The sequence below is a fragment of the Cetorhinus maximus genome, chromosome 2, assembly GCF_964194155.1.
Source record: "Cetorhinus maximus chromosome 2, sCetMax3.hap1.1, whole genome shotgun sequence".
Taxonomy (NCBI): Eukaryota; Metazoa; Chordata; class Chondrichthyes; order Lamniformes; family Cetorhinidae; genus Cetorhinus; species Cetorhinus maximus.
The window spans coordinates 168057948-168072655 of record NC_135880.1 but is presented as its reverse complement, the minus strand read 5'-3'; the positions used below and the strand labels follow the sequence as shown (position 1 = coordinate 168072655).

Here is a 14708-nt window from a genome sequence, read left to right as displayed (position 1 = left end):
AATAAAAACTGGGAAATAAGAATGCTGGTCTGAACTGGTTTTTCCTTCTGGGTCCATCTACCAGTGAGAACTCCTGCTCATGTCTGAGGGTCTTCCTGTCTGGCTGTTCTTCCCTTTCCATCCCTCTCCTCCATCTCCCCCTTTCTTCTCCTTCTCCCCTGGGGAAAAAACCTGTAAAAGTTAGGAAATGACTGGTATTGGTCCGAATTGGTTTTGTATACCTTAAAATGGAACTCCAGTTTGGACAATACCAGTTATTTCCAAGTTTTACTGGTTTGTCCTTCCCCCTCCTTCCCACCCCAAACTCTCCTCCCCCTGCAGTTCCCGCCCAGCGCCCCTCCAGTCCCCCTACTCCCCCCAATCACCACCCCCTTTCCTCTCCAGTCCCCCTATTCACCCCCCCATCACCACCCCCTTGCCCCTCCAGTCCCCCTACTCCCCCCCATCACCACCCCCTTTCCTCTCCAGTCCCCCTACTCCACCCCCATCACCACCCCCTTTCCTCTCCAGTCCCCCTACTCCCCCACCCCCATCACCAACCCCTTGCCCCTCCAGTTCCCCTGTCCCCTTTCCTAACTCTTCCCAATTCGCGCTCCAAGAGCCTGCATCTTCACATTGATTTGCACTCCCTGCCTCAGCCTGGCTGCGTGCAGATCAGGAGGAGGTGGACGCGGTTAAGTGTCCCTCTCGATTTTTGCCTCTTAACTGCGCCCTGCTCTCCCTGCTTCTGGCGTGTGAGTGAGAAGCAGATCGAAGGATGATGGTGATGGCATTGACGCTGGCACTCTCCTCTCTGTTCCTCGTCTGCAAAAGTAAGTGGAAAACCTTCAATTGCGTTCGCCATGAATCGGAATCCACCTAACAGATGGGAGAGAAATTTTGATTCTTAGAAACAACCAGGGGATGTGTCGATGGAGAAGTAAGCTCAGGAGCTGGAGCGTGTGTGTGTGGCTTTTTTGTTTAACGGCAGAGTTCGCACTGAATGTTGTACAATATTAACAGGACGGTTTGCAGTGAAAGTGATTAGGTTAGTGAATGGCACAGACACGCGTGCACTGTGCTGCTAGCTTTTTAAGTAAAAAAAATAATTGCTTAAGTGTTTACTGCGAGACTGTACGTGCGACGAATGGATTGGCACAGCATGTATTGATCTTGACTTCCCCTGTTTATTAGACAATGCACCAATGAATTCTTCAAATTACAAGTTATGACACGAGATTCAAAGGGACAAAACCTCTTTGAAAACAGTGTATTTGGAAGTGGCGCACGTGTTTTGGGGAAACGCTGTCTGAGACTCTCTCATTTTGCATGGCTGCCTTTTACCAGTGCTACTTTCTAGAACAGCGTATAAATAATTCGAACATCAGCAAGAAGTTCAGAAGTTTTCAAACTGTTCTAAGTGGGACAGCCCTCCCCGCATATATTGACACACACTCAGGAATTCATCATTGCCCCCAATGCCCAGCTCAGCCAACTGAGGACCAGGTTCTCAAACCTGTGACGAAGGTTATGGTTTACTGGGCAGCAGTGATCTCCACACTTCCGTATGCTGCGGACACTTGGACAACCCGCAGCAGGCACCTCAAAGCACTGGAGAAGAGCCAGCGTTTGAAAGATCCTCCAACTCCAGTGGCAAAAAAAGTTGGTCCAACAGCAATGTTCTCTCCAAGCCAACATGCCCAGCATCGTGGCTAATCACTGAAAACCAGTTCCACTGCCAGGCCGTGTCATTGCTATGCCTGACACCAGACTCCTGAAACAGCTGCTCTACTCGGAGCTCAGTTGCAATAGGAGTCTTCCAGGAAGACAGCGGGAGCTCCTTAGGGATGTCCTCAAAGCATCTCTGAAGTGGTCAAACATCCCTGCCAACTCATGGGAGACCCTGGCCTATGTCTGACCAAAATGGAAATGGTTTATTTGGGAAGGCACAATTGAGAGACTGCATCGAGAATGAATAGAGGCAAAGTTGAGGTATTGGAGGGAACTCACAAACCTCCAAACAACCCACCTACTCAGCCCTTCAAGCTCTATCTGCCCCACATTTGGCAGTGACTGCAGATCACACATTGCACTTATCAGCCATCTCAGAACCCATCAAACTGGATGGAAGCAAATCATCCTCGATCCCAAGGGACTTACTAAGAAGAAGACTATCAGGGACTCCTACATATACCAATATATTCCCAGGAACCTCCTGTAGGTTTTGATTATATTTCCAGCGATCCAGCACATACACATCCCAGGAATCTACCACACTCCCAGGAACTTCCTGTATATATTGACATACACCTATGATAGTGTCAGCTACTTAAGGAGAACTATTATATTGTTATCACTACAGTAAAACTACCTGGTAGGAGATCAAACATTAATGATAAATGGAATGTATAGATTTTCCTAGGAGGAGATGAAGAAAAATAAAAACAAACAGTGCTGGAAATACTCAGCAGGTCAGGCAGTATCTGTGGAGCGAGAAACAGAGTTAAAGTTTCAGGTTGATAATCTTTCATCAGAACTGATGAGTAGTTAGAAATATTATAGGTTTTGAGCAACTGTAAGCGAGGAGGTTGAAATGAAGAACAAATGGGAAAGTCTGTAATAGGCAGAGCGTAGGAGGGATTAAATGACAAAAGGCTTCAAGGTGCAAATCCAAAGGGAAGGGTTTTGGGACAAGTAAAGAAACAAAACAAGTGTCTAGAAGAGGCGTAAATGGCAGGATAGCAAATGTCCGGGTGCACAGTAAAAGATTTAAGAGGGAAACAAAGAAAAAAAATGAATTAACAAAAAAGAAACAAAATGGGGCAGAGGTTTTTAACTCAATGTTAAGTCCAGAAGGGATGAGGTGCTATTTCTCGAGCTTGTGTTGAGCTTCATGGAAACGCTGACTCAGGCCAAGGATAGAAAGGTCAGAGTAGGAGCAAGGTAGAAAATTAAAATGATAGGTGACTGAAAGCTTTGGGTCATGCTTGTGGTCTGAATTGAGGCGTTCTGTAACGTGGTCGCCCAGTCGGCATTTGGTTTCCCCATGGTAGAGGAGACTAAATCGTGAGCAGTGAATACAGTACTGTACACTAAATTGAAAGAAACTACAAATAAATTGCTGTTTCACTGGAAACCTTTTATTATTTAATCACTCTTAACCTCCACCATATTACAGACCTTCCCCTTTGTTCTCCTTCCCCCCTCACCTCCCTTCACTTGCTCAAAACCTATTACATTTCTAACTTCTCCCAGTTCTGATAATAGGTAACAGACTTGTTTCTCTCTCTGCAGATCCTGCCAAACCTGCTGAGTGTTTCCAGCAAGTCTTTATATACAATACTCCAGCTATTGCCTAATTGGTGTTTTATAATAGCTTAGCATAATTTCCTTCCTTTTCATACTCTATTCCTCTGTTAATAAACCCAAGGATCCCATTTGCTTTATTGACAATGTTCTGAACCTGGTCTCCCACTTTCAACATTTGTTTACATACAGCCTGGATCGCTGTCTCCCTGCAGCCCTTAAACTTGTAACATTGAGTTCAGAAATTAGGCTTGGCTGAGAACCCTGAAATCCATTACTCTTGTTGAAATACCTGAGCTCCCGAGAAAATATATGGGCATTGCTTGATTGACAGCTCTGGCTGTCTGATCTCTGCAGTCAATTTCACAATGACTATTTGCACAAGGTTAAGTAGCTTCAAGGGCTTGTGGTTTCTGTTTTTGACCCTTTAAAGGATCTGGATGATTGACACTTTTATTGCCCTGTAGTGAAATTACTTTTTCTTAACAAAGTGGAAAGTAATGAATGAATACCTTTTTAAAAAACGTTTTTTTTTACACGTCCTACTGTATAGGGTTCATTGGTTCTATGCAGTCTATATGGGCATGGAAGTGCCATAGCATGGCATGGGGTGCATGAGCATTAGGGTGAGGATTAAGTGGCTGTGTGCTGGCATAGCGTTGCATAGATGGCATGAGGGGCCATGGGGAGTGGGTGGAGGAGCATAGCTTGGTACTGGGACATGAGCTGATGTGGAGGCTAAATAGAGGCATGAAATGACATGGATGGGGCATGGGTACTGTGTGGGGTGTGAGTGGGTGCAAGGCGTGAGGGTTGTAAGGTCTTCAAGTCCCACATCACTGAGGCGGGCTTTTTAAACAGCCCACCTCAGCACTCGGCAGCACCTGTGGCTGCTTCCGACCTCTTTCCTGGGTTGGTTTGCCCAACTGCAGCTTGCATCCACCTCCTAGTAATGAAGATCCCGTGTTTGCAGGTACTTTCTCCCGAAGTAGGCGGACTAAGCCGGGAATTTTCCTGACTCCTGCTACCTGCCTCTGAGATGAAAATCTAGCCCTAAAGCTCTGTGTCTCTCTACCTCTATTTCCTCCTTTAATATACTTCTTAGAACCTAGCTGTTGGTCCAAATGTTTAGTTATCTATGCTAATATCTCTTTATCATGTTTTGTGCAAAATTTATTGGATGACATCCCTGTGAAGCACCTTAGGATGTTTTACTTTGCTAAAGATGCTATATAAATATAAGTTTAGGTTGTTGTTGCTCCATCCTGGTGCTGCCCTTCTGCCAAATTAGTTGACACCCTGCCACGCAGGATTAGTTAACCTTCCTTCCCGAACGGACATTGATCCCAGCTCTGTTAAGGTCAACCTGCCCACCTTGAACTGGTCCCTTCTGCTCCAGAACGAGTCTCAATACCCCAGGAATCTGAAGTCCTCCCTTTTCTGCTATTTTTCAAGCCACTGTTTTGGACTAATACAGTATTCCTATACTCATTAGCTTGTGGCACTGGGATTAATCCAGAGATAATTGCCTTTGAGGTCCAGCTTTTTTAACCTCTGAAACTCTGATGACAGGACCTCAATCCTATGCCTTCCTGTATCATTGGTCCCATATGGATCACGACTTCTGGCTGTTCCCCTTCTTCCCTCAAAGTTTTCTGCACCCTCTCAGTGATGTCCTATACCTGGACACCAGGGCAGCAATCTATGCAGAACTCACATCAGCAGTTGCAAAAATGCCTGTCTAACTCCCTGGCTACTGACTTCCCTATGACCGCTGTATTTCTACTGTTTGCTATGCCCCCCTCTGTGGTCATTTGCCTGCTGGTGACCTGGATGTGCTCTAGACTGCATTCCCCCAAGTTGTCACCATCTTCACTGGTATTCAATGCTAAAAACCGATTTGAGACTCTTTCAGAGGATTCCATGCACTGCCTATCTCTTCATACTCTGCTGGATGGCCACCCCCTTACTATCCTACCAGGGTGATGACCCCCTAGAACTTGCGCTCCAGGAAGCTCTGGGCTCCCCCCCCGACCCTATGCCCTGCACCGTCTCCAGCTAACTTGCATAAACCCTAAGCTCAGGTTCAAGCAAGTGGGGGTGCTTCTTGCACATGTGGTTATCCAGGACACATGAAGTAACCTGGAGTTCTTACATTGTACAGAAATCTTGTTTAAAAATAAATCCCTTTAAATAGTTACGCTCAATACTCCTACATTTACTGTTGCCAATTGGTTTAAATTACTTAGCATCTCCTTCCTTCTTTGCATCGAATTCCCACTCTCACTAAATTCTCATTGCCACTCTTAGCATATACTCTCAGCTCTGTGCATACATATACCAGCATTCAAAGTGAATGGTTCAATAGACAATTAGTGCAGTTGAGCTCCAGACCAAGCCCTTATACACAAAGTACCAATAATGGGCAAAAGAAACAGTTTGAATATTCTTATATACGTTTTCACGACACTCAAATCCAGAAATGACACTGTAGAGATTCAAACATAAAAATGTATGACCCTTTGTCTGAAAATTATGTTCTTGTGAGCTAATGGATAGCTATCATAACAGGATGGATTCAGACGAACTACAATGGATGGCACAAGACCAACAAGCGTGACATACCATGACAGCAGATCTCCTGGTAGGAGTAGCTACAAGCAGAGGCAGGGAGTTTAGTGGAGATATTCACTCTGTTAAAATATCAATGATAAATTTCAGTTAAACACGTTAGCATTCATGTGTTAACAGCTCATGGCATAATTTCAGGACCACCTCTTTTTAACCTGATAATGAAAATAAATATCTAAATGTAGTTTTAATTTACTTTAATTAAACTTTGATTTAAACCATTGCTAACAATTGGGGCCCTCAATGCAGATCAGTGTGTTACATTCAAATTCACTTGCTTGAGGAGATCAAGGCATTTAGAGTCCAGTTAAGCTGTGGCTTGAGGTATGTTGCATAAAACACAATGTACTGTGATTCAAAGTTGCTATTCTGAGGATCCTTTGAATTTTGCCAAATGGGCATAATGCTGGCTATTATAGGGCAAAGCCACCTTTTAAAAATATTGCTGTAACTGTGAAGGCCCCTCTCCTTTACATAAAAATCTCATTTTTCCCTGAGTTTCCCCCCCTCATTTCCACAGTTCCTGAAGGCATTTGCTAATGCATTCAGAAACAAGTCATTCTTCAGACCTCAACCTATTGACCATTCAACATTTTTTAGCATAGACAGTGAGTGCAGAAAGCTCATTTAACAATGGGGAAGGCGTCCCAGCCTAATTCAGTCTTGTCTGCACAATGATTGACCAGTAGAATTCATTGGACAGCAATTATGAATTTATGCAATTTATGCAATTATGAATTTTGCACCTTTGCAAATTTCCTCTTTCTGCACCCCAGAGGTCCAAGGTCATTTGTAGTATCCTTCCACCAATATGGCTGAGATCAATGAATTCTGAGCAAATGGCAGATTGAACTAGAATCTTTCTGGATCTGTAGTACTAGCTATATCTTGTCTTCATTTACTCAATGCCTCGTTTTTAAAATTCTCACCCTTGTTTTCGAATCACTCCATGGCCCTGCACCCCCATGTCTCTGTAACCTTTTCCAGTCCTAGAACCCTCCGAGATCTCCTTGCTCCTCCATTTCTGATCCCTTGCTGGCCCTGATTTTCTTTGTTTCACCATTGGTGGCTGTCCCTTCAGCTGCCTAGCCTGAAAGACAGGCATTCTCTTCCTCTGTTTCTCAACCTCTCTCTCCTGCTATAAAACACTCCTTAAAACCCATCTCTTTGACCAAACCTAACATTGTGGTTTGGTGTCAAATTTTGTTTGATAATGCTCCTGTGAAGCTTGGACATTTTACTACATTAAAGGTGCTGTATAACTGCAAATTGTTATTGCTAATGACCTGAGCCATCAGGGGACATCTTTCCCTTTTATATATGTAATTGTAATGAAGATCTGATAGAATAGTCAGCACTTGACTAACATTTTACAAAATCACTAGAATGAAACTTGACACATAAATGTAAGCAAGCTGTATAAATCAATTAGCTGGCTCATATTCTAAAATGTATTTAAAAAGGATTAGTGCCTCTGTTAAAATAAGAGACATAAGTGTTTAATCATTGGACATTTATACTTTTATTTTCACAAAGCATTATTTGAAGAAACAATTTTAGAATTAAATTTAAGTTGATATTTTTCCAGCGTTTTGACTTTAATCCTGCACAAACCATGGGGTAAATTTTACAGCTTACCCCTCCTGGCACAGAATTTCACCCAAAATGCTATATTGTGAGCACCAACTCATAACATTTATGCTCATATCTTTAAGGTAAACATTTTGGCACCTCTGTTGTGATCTTGTGGTCTGACTGCGTGGCTCAGTAATATTGTCACTGCGGTATCAGATGAACTGCCAGGTAACCAGAAGACATATTGTCAGCATAGCTGCCTGATACTTGATCCACTTGTAATCAGAATATGATTTTTGCGGAAACTGCATTTTCAATACTCTGTTTGCTGTGGGCAAGTGAGCCTTATAAAAGAGACAAACTGATACTTAATAAAAATCAAATCAAAAGCATGGTGCGCCTACACACATGGACTGCAGCAGTTCAGGAAACCTCAATGGCAATTTGGGGTGGTTAATAAATGCTGGCCTTGCCCATGACCCTCACACCCCACAAATAAATTAAATAAAAGCATCTGTCTAATGACTTGGCTTTGAGCCGAAATAGTCCCTGGTGTGTTAAAACTGATATTATCGTGGAATGAATACCAATTATATAATTGATTAATACAATAATGTAAATATCTGGCATACTAAACTGATTGGAGAATTATGTTTCTCTATATCGCACATATAGGCCAGAATTTTCCACGCCCATTGGTATCAGACGCCATTGCGGGTGTGAGCGGACAATATGGCGAGAAGGCCAAAAATTAGTTTTGCGCCATTGTGAAACTGGTTTGTTATCGTCCACTCTGCCCGTCAATAGGAACCTAATTTCAATGCATTTGCCTCTCATCATTTTGCCTGCCTATCAGAATCATTTCCCCCACGCTGGATCATCTGGATGATCGTGATTGCATACCTAAACATGTTTCACAAGTGAACATAAGCGATGTACACCTAGTTAACTGCACTTCTCTCAGAACTTTGAAGTTTGTTTGCCTGCTTTGCTTTGGGCAGCACTCGCAATCATCAGCTCCAGGCTTCCCAGGCAGCACCACATCACTTTAAGGGGGGCTCATGGGCAGGTCTCTACTTACTAGACCAGCCTTAAGGTGGGGGTAGCTTTTCAATGGCTGCAGGGCCAGCGCTTGCTTGGGGAAGTGGAAGAAGTGGCCTCAGACAAGGGAAGTGGCTGCAGGGCAAGGGCTGTACTGGGGAAATATAAAGGGCACAAAGCTGCCAGAAGAAAAACAAAATCTGATCTGGGTCCATTGCCATGAATCCATAAAGAAGATTTGAAGTACATTTGTGACTTAGCAATCATGGCACAGAACTTTGGAATGGCGGAGAGGGGACAGCAAGTTTAGTGTTGTTTTAAAGCTGCACCGTCTTTGCTATAGATACTTTCAATATTTATGATTTCTTTTTGGAATTAATTTTTGGGTGGTGGCAGGTGCGAAATTTCCTGACATAATTCTTCAACTTTATTTCTGAATATTCACAAAAATAGGCCATTAAATGGAATGTAACCTTTAGGAAGACTCAAGCTGATGGAAAGCACCATTATTAAAATAGCACCATATTCAGGTCTCAGGTAATCCAAACCTCCTAAAATGATGGATTTTTATTGAAGCACTGTTGCTATATACACATATATGCTGGCCAATTTGCAAAGACACAGACAACACACTTTCCACAGGGGAAATGATGGTTTTGCCGCTGGCAAAAGAATTCTGTCAGTTCCTAAATACATCTGTGGACATCAGACAGGCTGATTCATTGCAGGTTTCTTTATGTGGCTTGAAGGAATTCAGCAGCATGAGCAAGAGTCTATGGGTGGAATTGTCCCAGAATTGCACTAAGTACGGTAGCGGTTATGTGCTGGCCACAATGACGGGTTTTCGTGCTATATTCTCCACTTCATATCTCATTATTATGCAGTCACGGGAAAAATGCCGTTGCACCGGTGGGCTTCCTCCGATTAACCCGCCATGCTACTTAATACTATGACAAATCCAAAAATTCCAAATTAATCTGATGGCCAACTACACACCCTCTTTAATGCAGCAGTTCAACATAGACTTTGAATTTAAGTAGGCAATCCAGCAAGTTTACCACAGCATCCACTTGACAGTGGAATTCCAAAGGCATTTACCCAACTTTAGCTACTGGGCACAGCAGACTTCTGCAAAAGTGGCTGAAGGCTTTTTTCCCCAAGTTTGTTTTATCTTTTAGATCTTACATGGTGCCCAACATAGCCTCCCATCCTTCTTTATATATTTTTCTCTCTCTTCAATCTGTAAATCCCATTGTTCTATATGTCTTTGTAAATTTACTTTTCCCATAATTTAAAAATTGTTCATGTTGCCAATATGGTCAGTACCTTTGGGAAGATAAACATACTGCCTGGCCTCACTTATCTCGTTAGCTGTAAACATTTTATCATCCCTTTGAAACCTAAACAACCCCTTCACTCATCTAAAAATGCTAATTTCCTTCACACCCTACATGCTGCCCTCATCCATGTTTACTCATTAGCATTTCAAATGCCTTTTACACCCAATTTCTTTTGATAATTTCAACCTTGCAGTCCGCCTGACACAGACAGAACCATACACACTCACACTCACAAAGCTACTGTACAATAAACTACAATAATATTATGAAAAATATGATAGTTTCATGACACCTCCATCCTTATGGAAAAATGAATCATCGTCATTTTAAAAGGCAGCTTCATTTTCTCAACCCATCTTACATTACTTACTATACTTATCTATATACCCAAACTATTACATTACCAGATGCATGCATTAACACAACAATATATACAAATCCTTTGTATCAACAGAGGTCATTTCAGTTCAGTGCCCAGGTTTTAAATGTCCAATTTCCTTTGACCTTTAACCTCTTGACAATGCATTTGCACTTAGGTTTTCTTGTCCAGTCACATGTGCAATCTGTAAATTGAACTGCTGCAGTAATAAACTCCATCTGAACCATCTTGCACGTCGGTCTCCAAACTTGTTCAAAAATTTTAAAGGATTGTGGTCTGTATAAGCAATTATTTCTGATGAAATGCTTGTAACATAGACCTCAAAATACTGCAACACTAACACCAAAGCCAGAGTCTCCTTTTCGATGGTTGAATATCTTCTCTGATGTACATTCAACTTGCGTGAAAAATATCTGATCGGTTTCTCAATTCCAATTTCATCTTCTTGTACCAATACAGCACTAATACCTACATTACTTGTGTCAACTGCCAATTTAAATTGCTTGGCATAATTGCGTACTGCCAAAACTGGTGTCGTAGTCAATACAGTTTTCAAATTGTCAAATGCATTCTGGCACTTCTGCGTCCATTGAAACTTCTTGTTTCTTGTTTAATAGTTGAGCCAATGGAGCAACCACACTGCTAAAATTTGGCGCAAAGTTCCGGTAAAATCCACGGTAAAAGGCCCAGGAACCTCAAAAACTTCTCAGTTTGTTGTAGGTACTAGGAAAGTCACGATGGCTTTTACTTTCACATCTCTCGGAGCCACCTTACCATGACCAATGGTATGGCCTATATATATAACTTGCGCTTTTGCCAATTGACTCTTAGCCAAGTTCACCACCAAATTAGCTTCTTGCAGTTGATCAAATAGTTCTTTTGGATGTTGTAAATACTCCTCTCACATTTGACTGACAACTATCAAGTCTTCAATATAAACAGCACAATTGCTCAGCCCTGCAATTACTTTGTCAGTCTTTGAAATGTTGCAGGTGCATTCTTCATACAATAGGCATAACTTTAAACTGATTTCGTCCATCTGGCATCAGAAAAGCTGATATCTCCTTTGCTTTCTCCAATAACTGTACTCGCCAATGTCCTCTCAGCAAGTCAATCTTTGCAAAACTTTGATTGTCCCACCTTCTCAATGTAATCTTTCAATCATGTGTGGTCTCACCAAGGCCCTGTATAACTGCAGTAAGACATCCCTACTTCTGAACTCAAATCCTCTTGCAATGAAGGCCAACGTACCATTTGCCTTCCTAATTGCTTGTTGCACCTGCCTGTTTACTTTCATTGACTGGTGTACAAGGACACCCACATCCCTTTATACATCCACATTTCCCAGTTTATCACCATTTAAATAGTAGTCTGTCTTTCCGTTTTTCACACCAAAGCGTATAACTTCATATTTTTCTGCTTTATACTGCACCTGCCATGTGTTTGCCCACACACACAACTTGTCTAAATCGTCCTGAAGCCTCCTTGCATCCTCCTCACAATCCCATCCAGTTTTGTGTTGTCAGAAAACTTGGAAATATTGCATTTGGTTTCTTCATCCAAGTCATTTATATATATCGTGAATTGCTGGGAAACAAGAACTAATCCCTGCGATACACCACCTGCCACCTGGAAAAAGACCCATTTATTCCCACTCTCTGTTTCCGGTCTGTCTACCAATTCTCAACCCATGCCAGTATATTACCCCCAGTCCCATGTGCTTTAATTTTTCCCACTAGCCTCTTATGTGTGACCTTATCAAAAGCCTTCTTGAAATCCAAATACATCCACGTCCACTTGTTCTGCCTTATCTATTCTACTAGTTACATGTTCAAAAAACTCCAGTAGATGAGTTAAGCATGATTTCCTTTTCATAAATACAACATGGGTTCTCAGGGTGAGTTAGGGAAGTGGACGGACCTTCACATGCTACAAGGATTGCTCAGGCCTAAGTTTGTTCCTCTGGAAAATTATGAAGAGAGGCAAGATGAATTTAATGCCACTCTGAACAAACTGAAGAAACGGTTGGCAGGGAAGACTCAACAATGTTCATTAGCCCAGGAGGAGGCTAAGAGATACAAGGAATAGACTGAAGAGCCAGCTGAATGAAACAAAAGAGGCCTTGAAAAGAAGGGTCATGGAACTTTCCAAGATGCGATAATGAAGCCATGAGTAGCCCAACTACAGAACTGAAGCAAGCTAAGAATTCACAGGGGAGAGTCCTGACCAACTGTGAAACCAAAGTGAAGGACAAGGACAAGCTCTGCTGCAGACAGAGAAAGAAAAGACAGAAATAAGATTGGAAAATGTAAATCCGACACGGAAGCTCACGGAGCTGGAATAAAAAGCACTGAATGCCTTAAACATACTGTGAATCATTGAGTCATTGAAAAATAAAATGGCAGAAATTGTGGAACAAGTGGAAATAAGGGTTCCATTGTTGAGACGTCAACGTCCAGCAGAACACGATGGACCTGTGGAGAAAGGGAAATGTCAAACCGACAGAGTCCTTCCCCCCCAAAGCAACTGAGAGTACCACTCCCCCAAACATGACAGAATGTGTTCTGGATGGATTGTCTGGGCTCTGGGAGCCATTGTTTCAGAGACTGGTCCATTATCTTTCCAAGTACAAGTGGGAGATAGAACTGTCCCTAAGTACGTAGATCGCATCCATGCCAGAGAGACATTCCAACAATGAACTGATCAACCTGTAATTAGCATTGAACCATCGGCTTCTGAAGCATGTGATAGGACAGACCTAGAACAGACATTCCAGATGCTTCAGAAGAGTTGCCAAACCCTGAACTGCCCAGTTCCAATGATGCGTCTCATAGTACAGTTCCAGAGCCTATCAATCCTGTTCAGCAACCTCAGGTGCTAGAGCTATGCTGCTCTAGCCATATAAGAAGGGCACCTCAGAGACTTGACTTATAATCACCTGAAATTGTATATATGTTTGTTGGATTGTTTAAATGCTTTTCTGTACAAAGTAATTGTAAAAAAAAACTAAACAGGGAGGACATGTGATAACTGGGTGTATAGTCACTCCCTCCAGTCAATCACATGTCATGTGATGTACTGTGAGGGCTCCGACCAGTGAAGTCTTAGCATGTACAATCCCTGGGGCGGGGCTTTTCCGACTAGAGATCTGGTCGAGCGTGCAAGCGCTGAAGTTGTCTCAGTAAAAAAGTTTAACTGTTTCTCAACGAAACCAATCTGTTCCTTAGAGTCATCACAGGGGGACAGCAGAGTGGGGGAACAGCAGAGAGGGGAACAGCAGAGAAGGAGAACAGCAGACAGGGCGAATAGCAGAGAGAAGAACAGCAGAGAGGGGGAACAGCAGAGAGAGGGAACAGCAGAGAGGGGAACAGCAGGGAGGAGAACATTAGAGAAGAAGAACAGCAGGGAGGAGAACAGCAGAGAGGAGAATAGCAGGGAGGAGAACAGAGAGGGGGAACAGCAGGGAGGAGAACAGCAGAGAGGAGAACAGCAAAGAGGAGGAATAGCAGAGAGGAGAACAGAGAGGGGAACAGCAGAGAGGGGAACAGCAGGGAGGAGAACATTAGAGAAGGAGAACAGCAGGGAGGGGGAATAACAGAGAGGAGAACAGCAGAGAGGAGAATAGCAGGGAGGAGAACAGCAGAGAAGGAGAACAGCAGGGAGGGCGAATAGCAGAGAGGAGATCAGCAGAGAGGGGGGACAGCAGAGAGAGGGAACAACAGCAGAGAGGAGAACAGCAGAGAGAGAAACAGCAGGGAGGAGAACATTAGAGAAGGAGAACAGCAGGGAGGGGGAATAGCAGAGAGGAGAACAGCAGAGAGGGGAACAACAGGGAGGACAACAGCAGAGAGGGGGAACAGCAGGGAGGAGAAACAGCAGAGAGGCGGAATAGCAGAGAGAGGGAAGAGCAGGGAGGAGAAGAGCAGAGAGGAGGAACAGCAGAGAAGGAGAACAGCAGAGAGGAGATCAGCAGGGAGGAGAACATCAGGCAGGAGAACAGCTGAGAGGAGAAACAGCAGAGAGGGGAACAGCAGAGAGAGGGAACAGCAGGGAGGAGAACAGCAGAGAGGGGACCAGCAGAGAGAGGAACAGCAGGGAGGAGAACAGCAGAGAAGGAGAACAGCAGAGAGGGAGAACAGCAGAGAGGGGGAACAACAGAGAGGAGAACAGCAGAGAGGGGAACAGCTGGGATGAGAACAGCAGAGAGGAGAACAGCAGAGAGAGGAGAACAACAGAGAGGAGGAACAGCAGAGAGGAGAAACAGCAGAGAGGGGGAATAGCAGAGAGGGGAATAGCAGAGAGGAGAAACAGCAGGGAGGAGGAACGGCAGAGAGGAGAACGGCAGGGAGGAGAAACAGCGGAGAGGAGGAACAGCGGAGAGGGGGAACAGCAGAAAGGAGAAACAGCGGAGAGGAGGAACAGCAGAGAGGGGGAACAGCAGAGAGGAGAACAGTAGA

At 43.5% G+C, this 14708-nt stretch overlaps 1 protein-coding gene across 1 annotated transcript in view; it reads left to right on the top strand.

Moving 5' to 3' along the window:
* The first annotated feature begins 633 nt into the window (after positions 1-633).
* The window catches only part of LOC144699630 (neuronal acetylcholine receptor subunit beta-4-like), a 56606-nt gene continuing 42531 nt past the window's right edge, over positions 634-14708 (top strand). The window contains exon 1 of the mRNA XM_078570711.1: positions 634-812. Coding sequence (XP_078426837.1) covers positions 758-812 — 55 coding nt within the window. The 5' untranslated portion in view covers positions 634-757. The remainder of the gene's footprint in view (positions 813-14708) is intronic.